Genomic DNA, 22188 nt, shown 5'->3' with positions numbered 1-22188 from the left:
CAACAAATTCTTCTCAAATCTAGCAGGGCCACACTAAATAATATACAAAATGCAAATGTTCCCAAGTAGTTGTGTGGATTCAAGGTTGTTGTTTTTTTTGCCACCACGACTAAGGTTGGGGTGGGGATGGCATATTGTTTGTTTTTGTCCTGTCTGTTGCTCTGTCCAAAACTTAAACTTTGGTCAACGTTTGAATAGTGAGTGGCTCTCGTATTTCATATGCTGATTTCTTATGACAAGACCTTTCTTTTAGTATCAAAGTTTTTATAAACCTAATGTGACTTTGACCTTGGAGTTTGACTTGCTTTAAAAAAAGTGAAGGCCCTTTGGGGTAGGTTGGAGCCACATACAATGTGGGATCAAAATTGTTGGTGTGAATAAAGATTGAAGAAATATCTTTTAAATATCAAAACAGCAGGGCCAAGGTGACCCAGGTTAGTGATGTGGCCCATAGGCCTCTTGTTTCATCATTCATTATACAGGGTTATTTCTGAAAATGGTGAAATTGGTTTTTACATATATCTGACATTTACAGACTGGAAACAAAAAGAATTGTTATACTGTATCTGAACAGGCTGCAAAGTGTTCAACTTGTAACCTAAAGGTCCAAACTCTGAACAGGCTGCAAAGTGTTCAAACTTTAACCTAAGGTCACAAACTACCAGGAAATGGAGGAAAATTCGCCTTCAGAAGCCCATGTTTTAATTTTCAGATTTTATTACCATGGCAACCAATTTTCAAAAATAATGTATATGGTTCTTGAAAGCACACATGTGAAAGATTTTAAAGGTCCATCATGACATCTGATGCTAGCCTGGAAATGGGTCGAGATACACTCAGGCACCTGCCATCCTGGAAGTAAAAAAGCAACAAAAATGAGGAAAATATACCCATTTTCAACCCCTCCTAATTCCAAAAAAAAAATTTCCCCAGTATAATGACAGATATCAACTTTCAGCAAAATTCCTAACCTTTCCAACAAGGCCAAATTTGCAATAGGGTCCTTGATTCCTTTTCGAGATATTTTACATCAAAGATGCAGCATGCTCTTTTCAACTTACCGTTTAAAGTGAAAGTAGAATTGCCCGCCTAGAAGTCAAACTCTCATACATCTCACAGTCACAGTTTCGAATCCCATAAAAAGGCACTGGATCAATGTAGAATGGTCACCTCCCTATATTAATACAGATATCAATAACAATGAAACTATTTAAATTCTATAAAATACTCTTTTAACATATTTACATTTTAACCCTGGTCACATTAGCTTCGTATTGGCAATTCGCCAGGTATATTGAGACTTAAAGGTGCAAACTCTGAACAGACTGCAAAGTGTTCAAACTCTAACCTAAAGGTGCAAACTCTGAACAGACTGCAAAGTGTTTCAACTTGTAACCTAAAAGTCCAAACTCTGAATACAAATTTAACTCTAACCTAAAGGTGCAAACGTATTTCATTCTCTATTCAGAATGACATGAACTTCGGTCAACATGAGAGGGGAAAACACAATGAAAAAATAAGAATTATTGATTGAATTATTGAAGTAGAAATCTACATATTATCTTTATTGGACTGTCATTAATTTATAGATTCTAAATTTATTGGTCAATGTCAGATGGTGAAGCAACTTATAGTCAATAGAAATGGAAGGAAACCTAGCAATAGAAGAACAATGTTGGATCGAGCGACTTGGAGTACCGCGAGGAATCTAATAACACTGCTGTCACATTTTGATATATAAGTTTGTTATTGTTTTGGAAATGGTCTTGTGAAAGACAGAGAGTATTTTATGTGTGAATGATCCATAATTCTGAGTCCCAAATCATATAGACATTTTAAATTACAGCTCTCATTTCATGTAACCTATTCTAATTTTATTTTTACAGGCATATTACTTTCTACCTCTGTATATGTACAAACTAAACAAGAATATCAATCCAGAATATCAACTCAGCATCATGAGAGCTATCCCAAGCATAGCACAACATAAGGTAATTATGTAGGCTATCCCTAGCATAGCACAATACAAGGTAATTATGTAGGCTATCCCTAGCATAGCACAACATAAGGTAATTATGTAGGCTATCCCTAGCATAGCACAACATAAGGTAATTATGTAGGCTTTCCCTAGCATAGCACAACATAAGGTAATTATGTAGGCTATTCCTATAATAAGGGCCATTTTTGGCTATTTCTTGTTCTTTGTGAAGTCTTGAATTAATTTATATCATTGATATTTATATAAGACATAAATTTGATTGACAAACATGCCGGTTGATTGATTATGATTTTACGCCCGCCGTTTTGGCAATATTTAAGCCATTTTACAGTGGTTAACTGATTGAAATATGTTTAGTTGAGGGTGTTTGAGTTTCCCTGACAGCCCGCAGTGAGCCTACTCTTTTTCGAAAATCAGGGAAACGATCTTTTGCGTGTCAAGGGGGTTGTGATCTTTGACACGGAACATCGTTTAACGTCTCATCCGAAGGACATTACATAAAATAAATTTGAATAGATGAGAAGCAATATCACTATAGAAAGACATTGATAATCTGTATTGTAAGGTTAACAGCAGCAACTAACAAATAATTTATACCTCATGAATAATCTGTATTGTAAGGTTAACAGCAGCAACTAACAAATAATTTATACTTCATGAACAATCTGTATTGTAAGGTTAACAGCAGCAACTAACAAATAATTTATACTTCATGAATAATCTGTATTGTAAGGTTAACAGCAGCAACTAACAAATAATTTATACCTCATGAATAATCTGTATTGTAAGGTTAACAGCAGCAACTAACAAATAATTTATACCTCATGAATAATCTGTATTGTAAGGTTAACAGCAGCAACTAACAAATAATTTATACTTCATGAACAATCTGTATTGTAAGGTTAACAGCAGCAACTAACAAATAATTTATACTTCATGAATAATCTGTATTGTAAGGTTAACAGCAGCAACTAACAAATAATTTATACCTCATGAATAATCTGTATTGTAAGGTTAACAGCAGCAACTAACAAATAATTTATACCTCATGAATAATCTGTATTGTAAGGTTAACAGCAGCAACTAACAAATAATTTATACTTCATGAACAATCAATCAATCAAAATGTATGTTACAATTGAAATTAAATTAACTGTAATTTGATAAAGTGCCACCTGTACCCTTTTCTGAGCAAGAATATTTTGTGGCATGGCCTTTCAGTCTACCATTATTGAAATGTGTTATGAAAATAAAATTTGAGCCATTCTGTGTAGTAGGCATATTGCAAGAGAAAGTCATTGTCAAAAACAAAAAGCAGGTGCCTCCTGTGATTTGGAATATCCAGAGTCAAGTGCTTCAAACTATGATCATCTAATCAGTGAATTTAATCAGTGTAAAGTGCCTGAGGCTTTGATGGGTCCTATAGATTTAGCGTTGCGTGTCTTGTGGCTATTTTCTATCAGATTATGTCTGCTACTCATGGATTTATTTCACAGAGAAGAATTTATCACATTTGTATCCTCCTTTATCCAGTGGATATCGCCCATTACATATATTTTGGATATTACACTGTTTTCCAGTGTGTGATGTCATCACATGTGTACCCAGAATATACATATAGGCTATGTTTGTTTACAAACATGTCAGAGAGCGAAATTCCCTACTATATGGGGTACCCAGAATTAAGGCTATATTTGTTTACAAATGAATCAGCGAGTGAAATTCCCTACCATACGGGGGAAGGGGTACAAGTTGGATATAAATCATATCACACCACAAACCATGGATGCAGATCCTATATATCCATCTCTCACACGCATATCCAAGTTGTATTAAAGGGCAACCCTAACCACATTGTTGCTTTTATGAATAAAGCATCACTTACTGATATCGTGAATGACAGTCTTTAACAACAAAAATCCTTGCTTAACAATTAAATCAATATTAATCTATCATGTATTTTAAATTACCCACCGCTAAGAGAGCGACCATTGATGTTTAATTTATAACGTCACACTGTCGGTTCCGGTTTATTTCATCAGGATCTAAGCATTGTAAACATGACAAGTCACGAACAGTTAAGTTTTGAGTTGTATAGATTTGAGCCCGTTTTTCGCAAGAAGAAATTGGGAAAAGAAGACGTTCAGTCGAATCGCAGATCAGACAGACGGTAAACGTTTCTTCATATAATGTCTCGAACCTCAACTTGTCATTACGCAAATGATGAATCCACAGTTTACGTAGTCTTTTCTTTTCAAATGACTTGGTTGGGTTGGGATTTTTGAAAAAAAACTTTTTTCACATCTCCCCTTTGCATTAGTGTAATTAACTGCTTGACAGGAAGGCATCAACCTATTTATTCGTAAGATCTACCACATGCACATCTTTGATTATCTTAGAATCTCATCAAAACTGGAACAGATGGTGTGATGTCAAAATTATTGATTTTTGTTGTCTTGAATACAAAAGAGTTACACATCATGGCAGCCTCTATAGATTGCGGGAATTTCAATTTTTAACATTTTCAAATTAGTACTGAAGCTTATCTAGGCCATATATCAACAGAATGATATGACAAATCTTTATCATATAATTAATCCTATCATTTATCTTGTAAAAATCTTTTGGGTTGCCTTTCCCTTTAAGTTTAATGCTAATATTTCATTTTCAATTGTTTAGAGTTCTAAAATGTGTCATTTCATTTCAGTAATAGGCCTAATTCTTAAAGCAAGACAGAAAATATTAGCTAAAATATCACTTCCAAATTTATTTATTTTTTACTTCTGTGTTCCACAAACTTTCATTTTAGCTCACCTGAGTTGAAATTCATGGGAACCTTTCTAATCAGAATTTCTATATTGTCTGTCGGTTTGAGGATTCAAGATATTGGAGTTAAATACAATATAAAAAATGTAGGTGAGACTTCCAACTCACTTCAACATATCAATGGTATACGAGATATCGATGTTCAGATACTGAATATCAACTTTATAGGTATAATGAAGTCAAAATATCTTCAGTTTATTTAATAGATAGATACAATAGATTTGAAGATAGGTACAACTATTTGAAGCTATGTTAATTTGAAGTTCCATGGATGTGTCAATTTGGAGTTTCATAGATATGTTAATTTGGAGTATATGGATATGTTGATTTGGAGTTCTATGGATACGTTAATTTGGAGTTCCATGAATATGTTAATTTGGAGTATATGGATATATTAATTTGGAGTTCTATAGATATGTTAATTTGGAGTTCCATGAATATGTTAATTTGGAGTATATGGATATATTAATTTGGAGTTTTATGGATATGTTAATTTGGAGTTCTATGAATATGTTAATTTGGAGTTCTATGAATATGTTAATTTGGAGTTCTATGGAGATGTTAATTTGGAGTTCTATGGAGATGTTAATTTGGAGTATATGGATATATTAATTTGGAGTTCTATAGATATGTTAATTTGGAGTTCCATGAATATGTTAATTTGGAGTATATGGATATATTAATTTGGAGTTTTATGAATATGTTAATTTGGAGTTCTATGAATATGTTAATTTGGAGTTCTATGGATATGTTAATTTGGAGTATATGGATATGTTGATTTGGAGTTCCATGGATATGTTAATTTGGAGTATATGGATATATTAATTTGGAGTTCTATGGATATATTAATTTGGAGTTTTATGAATATGTTAATTTGGAGTTTCATGGATATATTAATTTGGAGTTCTATGGATATGTTAATTTGGAGTTTTATGGATATGTTAATTTGGAGTTCTATGAATATGTTAATTTGGAGTTCTATGGATATGTTAATTTGGAGTTCCGTGAATATGTTAATTTGGAGTTTTATGGATATGTTAATTTGGAGTTCCGTGAATATGTTAATTTGGAGTTTTATGGATATGTTAATTTGGAGTTCTATGAATATGTTAATTTGGAGTTCTATGAATATGTTAATTTGGAGTTCTATGGATATGTTAATTTGGAGTATATGGAGATGTTAATTTGGAGTTCTGTGGATATGTTAATTTGGAGTTCTGTGGATATGTTAATTTGGAGTTCTATGGAGATGTTAATTTGGAGTATATGGATATGTTAATTTGGAGTATATGGATATGTTAATTTGGAGTTATATGAATATATTAATTTGTAGTACATTTGTATATGGATATGTTAATTTGGAGTTCTATGGAGATGTTAATTTGGAGTATATGGATATGGTTAATTTTGAGTTCTATGGGAATGTTAATTTGGAGTTCTATGGATATGTTACTTTGGAGTTCTATGGAGATGTTAATTTGGAGTATGTGGATACATTAATTTGGAGTTCCATGGATATGTTGATTTGGAGTTCTATGGATAGCTGTCTCTTACAGATATGCATTCCCACTGTACTGAGGACCATTCAGACTTTTGGGTATGTCTCCCGTCTGCAGGCCCTGTCCATATGCTTGCTATCTGAACTCTGGTCACTGCAGGACAGGTGCTTTCCATACTTACTGGAGTCTATCACAAAGTCAACAGAAGTTGTGCTGACCAAAGAAGGGGTTGATGAGGTTAAGCTAGCCAAAGCCAAGGCAATTCGTGATGTCTGTCTGTTGAGGTAAGGATTGAATTGGGTCAAGCTGACCAGAGGCATGGTCATTCATAAATTGGTATATATGGAGGTAAGGATTAGATGAGGTCAAGCTGACCAGAGGCAAGTCCAAAGCTACAGTTCTTGTGTAAGCCTACTTGTGTGTAAAATGAATCTCAACTCCTCTAAGCCCCAGAGTTCTAAGATATAGAAGATCAGAATATGATAAATCCTAATCTAATATTGCTATACCAGGCCTTGTTAAGCTCAGTGATTAGATCATCTACAGTTAATTCTCGAATTATCGCCACTCAATTCATCGCCATTTTTGTTATAACACCGCATTTTTCTAAGAATGTTTTTCCTATTACTTAAAATTCTCGTTAAAATGCCTTATTATATACCCATCAATGTATCGTTCTTTGATACCGTGGATTTCACAGCGTGTGATCCAGTTTTCCGGATCACCACACTGGTTTTCTGATTCCGTATCAGTATCCTCTGAAACTGATGACGTCACAATGCATCAAAGCAACGTTATTTGTGGAAAATATTGGCCGCGTCACAAACGAAACTGCGTACACAAAACAATATTTTCATGGTATGTCTGTGTTCTTGATAATTTGGATTACATTTATCATCTTATAAATGTGGATTTAAAATGCATAAGGGGGTATATAATAAATTTATTATTACTACAGTAACTTGATCCGAAGAGTTGGATCACGTCCCGTTGACAGGTGCGGATCATCAGATCAAACTCGACGCTTCGCGTCTCGTGTGATCTGATGATCCGCGCCTGTCAACTCGACGTGATCCGACTCTTCGGATCAAGTTACCAACGACACAACCAGTGTTCAACATCTCCTCCAACACAATGCAACATAAATCCAGTCACCACTTGTTATCTTCCTTTATATTTAATTCAGCTTTTAACCATTGCACCTTTGGTTTAGCGTATAATCCGTTTAAATCTGCACAGTAACTGTACCTGACCTGAACACACAGCCATGCCGTTTTGTTGTTGTTTTCATTCTTACATATATATATTCCTACGCGCCATTTCAAAAACGTTATTTGATGGTAGAAACTATTTGTTTTTCTATCTTAAAAACATAATTAAATGATTAGAAATAAAACTTATAATTTTCTGTTTGCTGCATGTGTCAAAGGAAAAATTGGACGGAAAACTTTTTCATCAATGCTCATAGCGCATTGATGAAGTTTTCTGTCCAAGGTTTCGTTTGATACATGCATCAAACAAAGAATTATGAGTTTCATTTCTTAATTCACCACCAAATTCGTTATAACGCCATGAATTCAAAAGAACAAAAGGTGGTGATTTATCGAGAGTTGACTGTATCTAATAATGCAAGAGTCTTGGGTTTGATCCCCGATTAATCCAAAGATTTGTCTCCCTTTCTTTGCTGCAATAACTTAGTTATGTCCACATACACAACCTTCAGTAATACATGGGGGTTTATATTTTTCTTAATTACCACATTCAGGAACTATCAAAATATTCTAAGTCTAAAATAGACGTAGTAAGATACCCCAAGATTTTTTATTATATTAATAGAAGTAAAATGGATGCATTGCCAAATGAATTGTACTTTAAATGTTACAAAAAATTATATATTATTGAGAAACATATTGCATATAACCTTAAATCTGATAGTTCATGTAATGCTATCATGCCCATAGATCAGAAGTTGCTCACTGTCGGCAGTGTCATCTGCACGGCTGTCATGTGAGTGATCGGACATTTAAATATGTCCGTTATGTCTCGAGAAAACAAAGTCTTGTTTTCAGGCATCTAATGTATTTTAACAGAACCTTGAATTAATTTTAGCTTCACATCCGATCATTATATGAAGCTGTACTGGACAAGGAACCATTGCCAGTAACAAGTTTTTATGACTATGTACCTATTAGACTCAGTTGTCACAAGTTCCTGGTCATTAGAGTGAACTGAAGAGTACATATCTGTGTACTATAATCACTTGATTGTAACAAATAATGCTGAAGCTTAAATCCTTTTAATCTAAAGGCTTTTAGTACGAAGAAAGATATGTCTGAAATAAACAATAGAATTTTGTGTTTTCAAGATTTGTCCTTAAAAAACTGGACAGATGTTGGTGTAGGAACATAGATTTCATCAAATTCTTTCCTGAATAGATTTATTGGAAGTGACTCCATTGATCTATGAAAAAAACCCCACAGTATTAACCCTCAGTGGAGGAGGTCTTGAATAGCCAACTTCGGCCAGTAAGACTAATGACATGAGCTGTCCTTGTAGCCAGATTGAGTCATTTAATAGACACAAACAATTAGATAAATGATTGACGCGATAAATTCCCAGCACTCTCTTTTGTCATGAAAGACAACTGATATTAGTTTTTGTCAGGATGTGTATTTGATTAACCCGCCGGGGTAGATTGCTTGAGGGGTAACCTGAGTATTGCCAAGCTGTAGTGACTGTTAGGAGGCACCAGACCTCCATTAAATGGTTCCTTTTTGATGATATGTGGTAAAATCTTTAGAATTTGGGGGGGGGGGGGGGGGGTCTAATTTTTCTGGATGACTTGGATATTCTTATCCCACAAATTTTAAACCACAATGAAATACACAAAATATTTCATGTTTCAATGTACATGAAGAAATCATATTCATGAAATTACATCCCAAGAAAATCATAAAATCTCAACAATCCTCAGAAATTGAGCCCCTACAAATTTCAGTGATTCCACTGTAGACGGATCTGAATGCAGCAGCGGACTGAATTGGGTTCAGACTTGGATGAAGTATCAGGGTGCAGTCAGTTATCAGTCATTTATCAAACAGAATTTTTTTTAATATCATTGTTGTCTCTGATTACGAGAGCTGTGCCAAGTTTAGATTGATGCACCAAGAATGAAATTTCTCATATTGATGCACAGTCCAACAAACTTCCTTCTTTGTAGGCTGTTGTATAGATTTTGTAAGACACCATCTTTTTCTTGTGCATGTCTGAGATTGAAGATGTTCTCAGCCATATTGATTTTTATCTCTTTGTCTTGGTGTCTGTTTGCAGCATTTGCAATTGATCATAACTTTTAAACTATAAAGGATTGAGATCTCGCACTCTGTGAACTGACAGATTACATGTGACAGGCATGAAGGACATGGGTCACGAACTATCAAATATGGCTTGATCTCCAGTTTACAAAATTCTTACTATAAAATGGTCATCATATTTTGAAATCTTTGATACTTCTTTAACTTGTGGGAGATTTTTGTTTATTGTAGTAGTCGCATGGCTAAATCACTCCCTATAATGTCAGATTCTAAACCTATTGTAAGGAAGGCCAAGTTTTATATTAATAAACTTAAGGAATTTTCTAAATATTATCACCTTAAAACCTTATACAATGGAATCGGTAATCCGGATGCCATTAAACCGGACGTTTCAGCTTCACTGTTCACTTTGCGCTCGCAATTCCGCTCCATTCTCAATTCACTTATTGTTAACCAACCATTCACCAATTTACATTCAGTGTTCACAAATGGTTCACTTGCCGTTCACTCTGTGTGTGTTCACCATTCACTGTTCAAGTGAGAAATGTAGAATGTTTCGGGGACTGTACATATCAAATACTTTTATAACCAGGCACTCATTCACAAATTTTGTTGTTTATTTCTCTAGTAAAATTTTCTACACCTATTAATCTGTGATAATGCATCTGTAGCATCTCGTGTGCCCCACCTGTACACTCGGGGCTCCCAGTGAAATGTACCATTTTTGTCATTTTTAAAATGTAATTGGTTTAGTTTTCTAAAGTTACTTTTAAAAATACCCTTCATAGCCATGCAGACTGAAGGAGAGTTTTCAGTTATATGCACATTGCTTTAATTGACTTGTAACTGCAGTTTAATTTACAATACTACAAAATGTTTAGTAAAGTCTTATTTCAGGGGTGAGCAGCATGGGAGTGATGTGTTATCTCCTTTGTCCGATTTACTAGAGAGCTCCACACAGGAAGTAGATTCACCAGTTGCCTCCCTTGCTTTGGAAGGACTGTATTACCTGTGTAAAGCTGAGGTAAGTTAATTGTGTACACTGGTAAAGTTTTAATTGCCAGGTATCGATACATCCACATAAATTGGATGATGTTAGTTGTGGTATCAGATAAAGACTTCATAGGGCATTCCCATGGCAACATGTCTTCATTTAGTGAGTTCCATTCTTAAACATTAACTTTAGATTGATATGTCCTTGACATTTGTCCTAGACATCAAGTATCCTCTTCCCACCAATAATGTTTACGGCATGTATATAAATGAAAGACTGAAAGATATTTTTTTCTATTTTATTCACACCATTTGCAGTGTTCAATTATTTCAACATAATTAACATTTACCTTTTGACACAGAAATGAATGGGAAATTTTCTCTTTTTCTTGTTCTCTTTTTCATAATTATGAGATGTAAAACTATGATTGTAGTCTATATGGTGTCAGTAACATTGTTATACTCAATCTATGTTTGTGACCTTGACTGATAAACTTTTTGACCCAGAAATCAATCGGAAACTTTCTTACCTAGTCTACTGTCCCAGTAGGGAACATGAGACCAAAAGGGAGAATAGGGCTCTTGACCTCAAGTCCACAACCCTGACCTTGATCAGTGACCTCTAGACCCAGAATTCAGTAGGGATATTTCTCTTCTTACCAGCTATTTCTGTGTCAGGTTTTAGACAAAAGGCTGGTGTGATATTCTTTACATGATGTCTACAACATATGTTGCACTCAATCACTGACTATGACCTTTGCCCTATTGCCTTTTCAATATTTTCTTCAAATTTCCTATTTAAGGTTTTATGTATTTTAAATCCCAGTGGCTGCCTTTATTATAGATGGCATATAGTAAATATTATAGGCTGATCTCTTGAAATGATATGAATAGCAATGTAAATATTATGTTAGCTAGGATGATCTGTTGAGATAATTTAATTAGTAATGTGATGTATTAATTGTGATAACTAGTCTAGACCAATTCTGAAAGATAAATTAAATAATAATGTGAATACTGTGATAGCTAGACTGATCTCTCTGGATAATTTAAGTAGAAATGTGAATACTGTGATAGCTAGTCTGATCTCTCTAGATAATTTAATTAGTAATATGAATACTGTGATAGCTAGTCTGATCTCTCTAGATAATTTAAGTAGTAATGTGAATACTGTGATAGCTAGTCTGATCTCTCTAGATAATTTAAGTAGTAATGTGAATACTGTGATAGCTAGTCTGATCTCTCTAGATAATTTAACTAGTAATGTGAATACTGTGATAGCTAGACTGATCTCTCTGGATAATTTAAGTAGTAAATGTGAATACTGTGATAGCTAGACTGATCTCTCTAGATAATTTAAGTAGTAATGTGAATATTGTGATAGCTAGTCTGATCTCTCTAGATAATTTAAGTAGTAATGTGAATACTGTGATAGCTAGTCTGATCTCTCTAGATAATTTAAGTAGTAATGTGAATACTGTGATAGCTAGTCTGATTTCTCTAGATAATTTAAGTAGTAATGTGAATACTGTGATAGCTAGTCTGATCTCTCTGGACAATTTAATTAGTAATGTGAATACTGTGATAGCTAGTCTGATCTCTCTAGATAATTTAACTAGTAATGTGAATACTGTGATAGCTAGTCTGATCTCTCTAGATAATTTAAGTAGGAATGTGAATACTGTGATAGCTAGTCTGATCTCTCTAGATAATTTAAGTAGTAATGTGAATACTGTGATAGCTAGTCTGATCTCTCTAGATAATTAAACTAGTAATGTGAATGCTGTGATAGCTAGTCTGATCTCTCTAGATAATTTAAGTATTAATGTGAAACTGTGATAGCTAGTCTGATCTCTCTAGATAATTTAACTAGAAATGTGAAACTGTGATAGCTAGACTGATCTCTCTAGATAGTTTAAGTATTAATGTGAAACTGTGATAGCTAGACTGATCTCTCTAGATAATTAAACTAGTATTGTGAATACTGTGATAGCTAGTCTGATCTCTCTAGATAATTAAACTAGTAATGTGAATGCTGTGATAGCTAGTCTGATCTCTCTAGATAATTTAAGTATTAATGTGAAACTGTGATAGCTAGTCTGATCTCTCTAGATAATTTAACTAGAAATATGAAACTGTGATAGCTAGACTGATCTCTCTAGATAATTTAAGTATTAATGTGAAACTGTGATAGCTAGACTGATCTCTCTAGATAATTTAAGTATTAATGTGAAACTGTGATAGCTAGTCTGATCTCTCTAGATAATTTATGTAGTAATGTGAATACTGTGATAGCTAGTCTGATCTCTCTGGATAATTTAAGTAGTAATGTGAATACTGTGATAGCTAGTCTGATCTCTCTAGATAATTTAAGTAGTAATGTGAATACTGTGATAGCTAGTCTGATCTCTCTAGATAATTTAAGTAGGAATGTGAAACTGTGATAGCTAGTCTGATCTTTCTGGATAATTTAAGTAGTAATGTAAATCTTGTACTTTTCTTTTGATTCTAGGTTGTTGACATTTTATCAGTTTGGTCAGTGTTAGGAGAGAAACTCTCTGAAGACCCCAGGTATGTAAAGTAGCTAGCTGGCATGTTAACAGAACACTACAAAAGAAAACTAATGAAAATAGTGTAATAATAGTAGAAATAATCTGTGCCACAGGAAACACGAATTATGGCCTCTTTTCTCATTGAAAAACAATGCAAGACCTTGTTGTAATGATGGATGCATCTCGAGGTGTCTCAGATCTGAATGACTTCAGTAGACCTTGTTGTAATGATGGACACATCTTGAGGTGTCTCAGATCTGAATGACTTCAGTAGACCTTGTTGTAATGATGGACGCATCTCGAGGTGTCTCAGATCTGAATGACTTCAGTAGACCTTGTTGTAATGATGGACACATCTTGAGGTGTCTCAGATCTGAATGACTTCAGTAGACCTTGTTGTAATGATGGACACATCTTGAGGTGTCTCAGATCTGAATGACTTCAGTAGACCTTGTTGTAATGATGGACACATCTTGAGGTGTCTCAGATCTGAATGACTTCAGTAGACCTTGTTGTAATGATGGACACATCTTGAGGTGTCTCAGATCTGAATGACTTCAGTAGACCTTGTTGTAATGATGGACACATCTTGAGGTGTCTCAGATCTGAATGACTTCAGTAGACCTTGTTGTAATGATGGACACATCTTGAGGTGTCTCAGATCTGAATGACTTCAGTAGACCTTGTTGTAATGATGGACACATCTTGAGGTGTCTCAGATCTGAATGACTTCAGTAGACCTTGTTGTAATGATGGACACATCTTGAGGTGTCTCAGATCTGAATGACTTCAGTAGACCTTGTTGTAATGATGGACACATCTTGAGGTGTCTCAGATCTGAATGACTTCAGTAGACCTTGTTGTAATGATGGACACATCTCGAGGTGTCTCAGATACAAATGACTTAAGCAAGATGACAAAGTGTCTCACGGGGCGACACAAGTCAAGATTTTATCGTATCCATCTTTCCTGCTGTGTTGATAATGTCGTTATAAAGTGAATGGTAGGCTTTGATGAATGAAAACCATTTAAAGGGTATTTTGCAGCGAGGGATAATGAATGAATTTGCCTGTTAAATGATTATACACTGTCCATTAACTCCTCAGGACGTTACATTGGTTGTGTTGCTGTAGGACCCTGATTGAGATTCATTGGTATATTTCTATAAGTTGTAATACCCATGCATTCACACTGATAGTTTTCTTTGTCTTTGAACAGATCAATCGTACAAGGCCGGATTTGCCAGCTGTTCTCTCTGCTCCCAGAACTCCAAGTGAAAACAGAAGAATTTGAGGTGTGAAAAAGATCAATATTTTGACAAAGATAAAAAAAACCTGACCAAGATATATATAACTCTTAGGCTGCTGCAACATAGAGAGATAAGATGTTGCTGATGTGATTGTGTATCTTAAATCCAGTCCAAGGTCATTTGAACAATGCCAATGTGATTGGGGAAGCATATGATTCATGTACAGACCAAATATTTGGAGCAGAAAATCTTGAGACAGTCATACCTTATGGATTTGTCCTTATCCTTTCCCAAAGTCATTTTGATAATGTCAAGGTCACTTGGTGAAAAAATATATGACATCTGTCTAAGCCATATTTTTACAACAGGGAAAGGAATGATTTTTAAATTTGGCAAATAAAGGTCATGTATATTAAGACCACGGTCATTTGTACTGTGTCAAGGACATTGGCAAAAATCAGACATGATACATATATAGACTGATGTTAGAGCTCTGATAGGATTCTTTCAAACTGATTCATGTTTTTTTTTTTTTTTTTTTTTTTTTTAGAAAACTGCTTAGTATTCTTATGATGTCATTTATATGAAATTCTACAGATTTATGCACTACAAAGGCACATGTTAAAGAAAATGTAATTTCTATAACCTTGACCCCTAAATGATTGATTTTCAGTGATGGTCATGTCTCATCTTAAGGTGTTATTCAAAATTACAAGGCAAGACTGAGCATGTAATACTTCAACAGATCCACCTTCAACAAGAATTATGTGTTTTTCAAAGTGACCTTGAAATTGTCCAGATAACCTTGGTTTAGGATCATGAAACAATATGATCTTCATGGCATCTTATGCTTATGGTCAATGCTTTTCTATGTTTACTAAATAGGTGTATCACCAGTATGCAGTTTCGGTCCTCAGACTGTATTTTTCTGTATTTAGAGATTTCATCACAATGCAGATTTGGCCTTCTGGCTTTTTGTACGTGTATTTTCCTGTATTTAGAGATTTCATCAGTATGCAGTTACGGCCCTCTGGCTGTTTGTCCATGTATTTTCCTGTATTTAGAAGTTTCATCTGTATGCAGTTTCGGCCCTCTGGCTGTTTGTGCATGTATTTTCCTGTATTTAGAGATTTCAGCAGTATGCAGTTTTAGAGAAAACTGCTTGTATTTTATTGTATTTTCCTGTTTTTAGAGGTTTCATCAGTATACAGTTTCGGCCCTCTGGCTGTTTGTACATGTATTTTCCTGTATTTAGGAGTGTCAGCAATATGCAGTTTCGGCCCTCTGGCTCTTTGTCCATGGCAGTAACCCGTCAGTCAGTGTAGCAGCTTTCAGGGCGCTGTCTAAATTTGATATCTCAAGCTTCAACCTGTCCCACATGCCAGACAAGGTAAAGTTTACTGAATACCTGTTAAATATGCAGAAATCATTTTATACACGCCCATTTATTTAGGTGGAGTCACTCGGATCATAAATCACTTGCATGCAGACATAGTGTGTTCCTTAGAACAGTTAGTCTGGTTGAAGAATGTTTGTCTGTCCACCCATGACTGTCTTGTTTTGATTTTAACTTTTATTTGAATTCTTCTCACTAAAGAACTGTTTGACTTCACACCATGATTCTGTTCAGTGTGTCGTTGGTTGTAAGCAATTTGATTCTGTACAAATGGTCATTCCAGTCACCAGAATGGTATATGGTATTCTAAGTGGGATGCTAGCACCTACTGTCAGTGGGTATTTGTGAAAATTACCAATAGGCAGACTGCACAATTATCTTACTTCTTGCAGAGTGTATATGAGCGTTCAGCCGGGTTCGATTTGTTGGTGTCCAGACAGCTTAGTTGATAGAGCACCTGACTAGAGATTCAGGGGGCCCGGGTTCAAATCCCAGTCTGGTCCATTGCATTTTCTTCCTTCCTGTTACATTTGGAGCCATTTACCAACCCTGGACTTGCAGGTGAAAGTCCTGCCAGGTACAAAAAGAATCGTGGTTGTGTGTCTTTGAGGGCAAAGACAAATTAAAGGAGGAACGAATGTAGTAATAAGGGCTATATGGACCATGGATATCAACCAAGATTGCTCAGTTGGTAGAGCACCTGACTAGATATTCAGGGGGCCCAGGTTCAAATCCCGGTCTGGTCCATTGCATTTTCTCCCCTCCTGTTACATTTGGTGCTGTAGATCAGCCCCTGGAATTGACAGGTGAAAATGCCTGCCATGGGATAAAGATCCTGGGTTGATGTCTTCAAGTATGAAGACATTTAAGGAGGGAGGAATGTAGCAGTCAGCCGGGTTTGATCACTGGACGGTGGCCAGATAGCTCAGTTGGTGGAGCACCTGACTAGATATTCAGGGGGCCCAGGTTCAAATCCCGGTCTGGTCCATTGCATTTTCTCCCCTCCTGTTACATTTGGTGCTGTAGATCAGCCCCTGGAATTGACAGGTGAAAATGCCTGCCATGGGATAAAGATCCTGGGTTGATGTCTTCAAGTATGAAGACATTTAAGGAGGGAGGAATGTAGCAGTCAGCCGGGTTTGATCACTGGACGGTGGCCAGATAGCTCAGTTGGTAGAGCACCTGACTAGAAATTCATGGGGTCTGTGATCGAATCCCGGTCTGGTCCTTTGCATTTTCTCCCCTCCTGTTACATATCCTTTCAATGGCTGGAGATTTTGAAAAATGTGCAGATTCCCCTTTCTTTTGTCACTTTCTATTGACTTTTCTTTTCTTTTGGACGTCTGGATTGTGTGTATGCCTATTGAGTGGAACCTATACATGTCCAATTTTGATGGGTATGTAAATCCATAAAAGTGCTCTCTTGAAAGTCCTCTGCTTGTTGCGTATTTAAAGATCTATAGAATTGGACAGAATAAAAGCAGACCTTTTTAATTTCCACAACCAATAGGATACATCTCACCCTTTGAAACTATTCCAAATATGATATCCTCCCCCGGGGCCCAGGGCAGGAGGTCACAGTCTCTGTTTTTGGCCGTTACATTTTTAAGCTATGGCTGTGGAAAGGATATACAATATATGAGAGAGTTCTCGGTGAATGTTGTGAGTACCGCCAGACAGGACTGCAGGTGTGTCTTAGTATGTAACCACAAACAATTAGTTATATCAACAGAACACAAAGAGTCTCGGACAATCCTGCTGACTCTTTTTATGTAATTTGGTCAAAGATCATTACTTCCGCCAGATGTGTAACTATTGATTTATTATTTTGATCTTTTTGTTCACATTTCTTCTTGTTCTTGAATAGAATGATTTGTGGCATCATTTGAAATAAAGCTGTAAGATTAATGAAGTAATGAAAGTGGACATATATTAGTGGAATTCAGTCCAAAGTCTCGATAGAAAAGAATTTTAGCTTACAAGGCCATTTTGAGATTTTGATTGGTGGAAGCAACCGTGGAAATAATCGAACTCTAGCTGCCTTAATTATTGCTGAAATTAAAAACTACATAATAGAACAAGATTTAATTGATTTTCTTACCTATCAGGTGAAAGTCGATTTCGTAAGGCATGCAGAAGCCATTATAGCCAGGGGAGATAACCCAGATCTGACTGTGCAGGACATTATAAGGGACGTCCCAGGTGTCTGTTATATTCGTCTCCTTGATGCTATCTCACCTGAGAGTTATATAGGTACTGATATTTCACTAGTATATAATAATGTTACATCTGTTTTATTCGTCTCCTTGATGCTATCTCACCTGAGAGTTATATAGGTACTGATATGTCACTAGTATATAATAATGTTACATCTATTTTATTCATCTCCTTGATGCTATCTCACCTGAGAGTTATATAGGTACTGATATTTCACTAGTATATAATAATGTTATATTCATCTCCTTGATGCTATCTCACCTGAGAGTTATATAGGTACTGATATTTCACTAGTATATAATAATGTTATATTCATCTCCTTGATGTTATCTCACCTGAGAGTTATATAGGTACTGATATTTCACTAGTATATAATGTTACATCTGTTTTATTCGTCTCCTTGATGCTATCTCACCTGAGAGTTATATAGGTACTGATATTTCACTAGTATATAATAATGTTACATCTGTTTTATTCGTCTCCTTGATGCTATCTCACCTGAGAGTTATATAGGTACTGATATGTCACTAGTATATAATAATGTTACATCTGTTTTATTCATCTCCTTGATGCTATCTCACCTGAGAATTTTATAATATGTACTGATATTTCACTATTTATATATTAATAAATGTTAAATTTTGAGTATACTATACCAAAATAGTAGTCAGGGTTTTAACAAATAGTGAACAACCCGACCACTGTTTTGGCATAGTATACAAAAATGTAACATTATTAATATTATTATGCTGACTGTCCATATTTTTTCAAAATTTAGACAAATATTTGCATTTCAATGGAGCAAAGGGCAATCACTCAGAATGCACTTCCAATGTTGAGAGATGCAGATATTTCAAATGCAGTATTGATTTGTTTGTTATTCTCTTGGAGCCTTCCCATAGAATATGGATGATATCTCATTATTGTTGTGTTGATCAAATTTCTGGACAAGTTTTCTTATAACAGTTATATTTTTAAGTGATAAACTTTGTTTTATGTATATAGAATTATAGTTTAAAGTAAAGTACGTTAGACAAAAGAAATATAGTGACAGTATACATATATATGCGAAAATAGTAACTTAAAGGTAATCAAATATTTAATAAGAAACGAACAGGAAGCATAATAATTTGGCATAAAAAATGGATGATGACTCATCATTTTTGTGTTAATCATTGAATTGGACAGGTTTTCTTTACAATGTCTAGCAAGTGTGCTGCCCCGGGCTCAAATCTATGAATGATTATATATTATATGCCATGTTGGCCATCCAAGTTCGAAGAAAGTTATCTTCACATCTGAAGATTTTAGATAACTTCAAACTTAATTAAATGGACACAAATGTATTCATAAGGCACCTGTGTTGCTGTGCATTACTATTATATGAATAATGCGTGTAGTTGAGGGTAACATTGAAATTTTTATCCCTTGAAAACCACAGTCAACCTTTGCTGTGTTTCTGTTGATGATGGTGTGGGTGGGAGGGGGGGGGGGGTAATTTGTTCGATGTTAACCTTAGCTACATGTACTATTTGTTTTATTATACTAAATAAATTTAGAATGTCATACTTCTATTGATTTTTCTGCATTAAGAAATTCACAGACCTTTTGACAGCTCCTTTTCAAAATGATAATGTCCTTGCACACTGCAAACTGCTCAAACGATGTCTTTTAGAAATTTACATTGAACTGCATGTGCATCAATTTGGTGTATGCAGTGATATTTTTATTATATCACCCATTTTCAAGTTATTTTTCTTTTGTTAAATGTGGTTTATACTCGCACATGGAAGCATTTACCCCCTATAACATTTCACAGCCAATCAGATTTGATTTATTTACATGAAAGTTTAATGAAATAAAAATATTTTGATAAGTTATGCGTAGTACAAATTCAAGTTTGTTGAAACCATGGCTCAAGCCAGATCAGGTGAGCATTGTTGTCTATTTGTCTCTTGTATCAGTATAATTTCTCTGCAGGATATGAAGACTTCTTGTGTGAACATGTGGGGTCAGAGGTCAAGAAATTTCGTCGTGGAATATACCATACATCAGCACGGCAACTAGGAGCGGCATCCAATCAGAGTAAAGCAGTGGCCTCCATACCGTCATTTCTTCAGCAGCAGTATGACAGATGTAAACACCCGGGCTTGTTGCCCGGGCTAGCAGGTATGCTAGATGAATTGGTACTGGAGGCTGCACATATAGTGTCCCACAGTCATAGGGTATAAGTAGAAATTTTAGTGAGGATTTAATTTTGGCATTATTAGCAACAATGTTGAGGTCTCTAAAATTGAATATCGCAAATATTTATTCCATATCGGAAGTAATAGCTATCTTTCTTGGAATGATAAAGTTGCTAAAATTAGCTCTCGCTAAATATGTATATACCCATAATTCATGGACAGATCGCTAAATTCATGTTTCGCTAAAAATAGCACTTATACAGTATAATGATGTCAACCAAAACCATTTAATGATAATTTTCACATGTTCCATAGTACAGAAGAATGATGCCATTATGATCCATCTTAACTTACCTGCCATAACATTAAAACTATGTTGTAGATATTCATAATGATGCTATCTCCTGCGTGTTGATTCATGATGATCTGGTCAGTTTGTAGACCACCATAATGATTACAAAACTCTCCTTATCATCTACATCCATGACAGCATTGTGTTTGAAAGAAATACAAGAGAATTTCAAACTCTGCAATACTTCAGGAGGTGTTTTCAGCGTTGTTTTCAATGTCTTTGATTTACGCCAGAATCATGTGTTCCATTCTCTACATATAGATTTGCAATGAGATAAGTGCATAGTAGCACATCTCTTCAAAGCAATCTTTTAATGACAATTACATGTAAACGGTTGATAAACGTGTGACCAACAGTCCCGTCAATCATTAAATCCTGTAATTTTCAGCTCTGGTGGTCATAGACCAGTAGAGTTCATGTGATGGCAGGGTATCTGTCATGCTCTTCTTCAATCAACCAATGTCTGAATGATTGTCACAAAATGACCGAAGTCAACCCAGAAAGAAGATTGAGGAAATTTGTTTTCAAATATTTAATAAGAGTAATTGAAATAATAGTAATGATCTCCAATCAGTGTTTTTGGTGAGAATAGGTCCTGCCTTGTGCCATATCATGGTGGTCCATTTGGTTCGAAATCCTTCCTGAAAACATACATGTACAAAGGCCAGTGGTCTCCCTGTCGACACAAAAGGTTTACGGTCAGCTAAAGGACACAACACACAGGTACTTAGTCACTGTAGGTCCTATACACAAACAATGCACACTTAATAGACTGTGCACATTTAGCACTGGTGGCTATACACTCAAATACATAACTTAATTTCATGTTAGAAATGTACAAATTAAATACTCGTTATACTCCAGAATTACTCCGTCTAATTTACAGACTCAGCAGTGTCATTTGAAGACAAACTCTTACTTAAAGATCAAAACTGAACACCATACTAAACTGGTATTTTTAAAAATATAGAACATTAACAGTATTCACAGAAATTTACAAATTAAAAGGAATTCCGTAAATGGAAGATTTTAGGACTAACCATTCAAATTGCTATTTATAGTAAGAACAATAGGTAAATGCTTTCCTCAGAGAAGCTGGAACAATATTCGAGCTCAATATCGCCTTAGTTTGTGCCATTTGGGTATAAGTAAGGTTCAAACCTAAAGACTTTTAGAGGTGCCACACTGGGTAGAATAGTGTTTGATAACGTTAAATGCAATGATCAAACATTAAGCATAAATCAAACTCGGATTGACTGATTTTAATGTGACAATGATTTCAGTGAAACTTGTACAAATGAAGACTACATGTAGGATAATCTGATATACCAAATAAGTGGAATTTTTAGTGAGACACAAATTTAGGGGTTTTTCCATAAAAATGGGTATATATATTTAGCGAGAGCTAGTCTTAGCGATTTTATAATTCCAGGAAATATAACTATGACCTCCAATATGGAATGAATTGTTAGCGATACTCAATTTGAGCGATCTCATCACTCTCGTTAATAATGCCAAAAATCAAATCCTCGCTAACAATTCTTCTTATACGGTATAATGATTATTCTGTTGTTCAATTTTGGGTCTTCGTTATATATGCCAAGA

At 35.1% G+C, this 22188-nt stretch overlaps 1 protein-coding gene and 1 long non-coding RNA gene across 3 annotated transcripts in view; one reads left to right on the top strand and one right to left on the bottom strand.

Annotated features, from left to right (window-relative positions):
- Positions 1 to 22188, top strand: part of LOC125649985 (focadhesin-like) — a 193024-nt gene that overhangs the window by 92233 nt on the left and 78603 nt on the right. For both annotated transcript variants that reach the window (XM_048877901.2, XM_048877902.2), the window contains 8 exons: positions 1887 to 1991; positions 6382 to 6608; positions 10536 to 10662; positions 13144 to 13202; positions 14402 to 14477; positions 15688 to 15822; positions 17937 to 18081; positions 20026 to 20214. In XM_048877901.2, coding sequence (XP_048733858.2) covers positions 1887 to 1991; positions 6382 to 6608; positions 10536 to 10662; positions 13144 to 13202; positions 14402 to 14477; positions 15688 to 15822; positions 17937 to 18081; positions 20026 to 20214 — 1063 coding nt within the window. The remainder of the gene's footprint in view (positions 1 to 1886; positions 1992 to 6381; positions 6609 to 10535; positions 10663 to 13143; positions 13203 to 14401; positions 14478 to 15687; positions 15823 to 17936; positions 18082 to 20025; positions 20215 to 22188) is intronic.
- On the bottom strand, positions 700 to 1872 carry LOC125650033 (uncharacterized). Its single transcript, XR_008803528.1, has 2 exons — positions 1062 to 1872; positions 700 to 852 (listed from the first exon to the last, which is right to left on the bottom strand). It is a non-coding gene; the product is annotated as an uncharacterized LOC125650033 (long non-coding RNA).

This window comes from Ostrea edulis, chromosome 5 (genome assembly GCF_947568905.1).
Source record: "Ostrea edulis chromosome 5, xbOstEdul1.1, whole genome shotgun sequence".
In the NCBI taxonomy this organism is placed as follows: Eukaryota; Metazoa; Mollusca; class Bivalvia; order Ostreida; family Ostreidae; genus Ostrea; species Ostrea edulis.
This window is presented reverse-complemented; position numbering and strand designations above follow the sequence as displayed.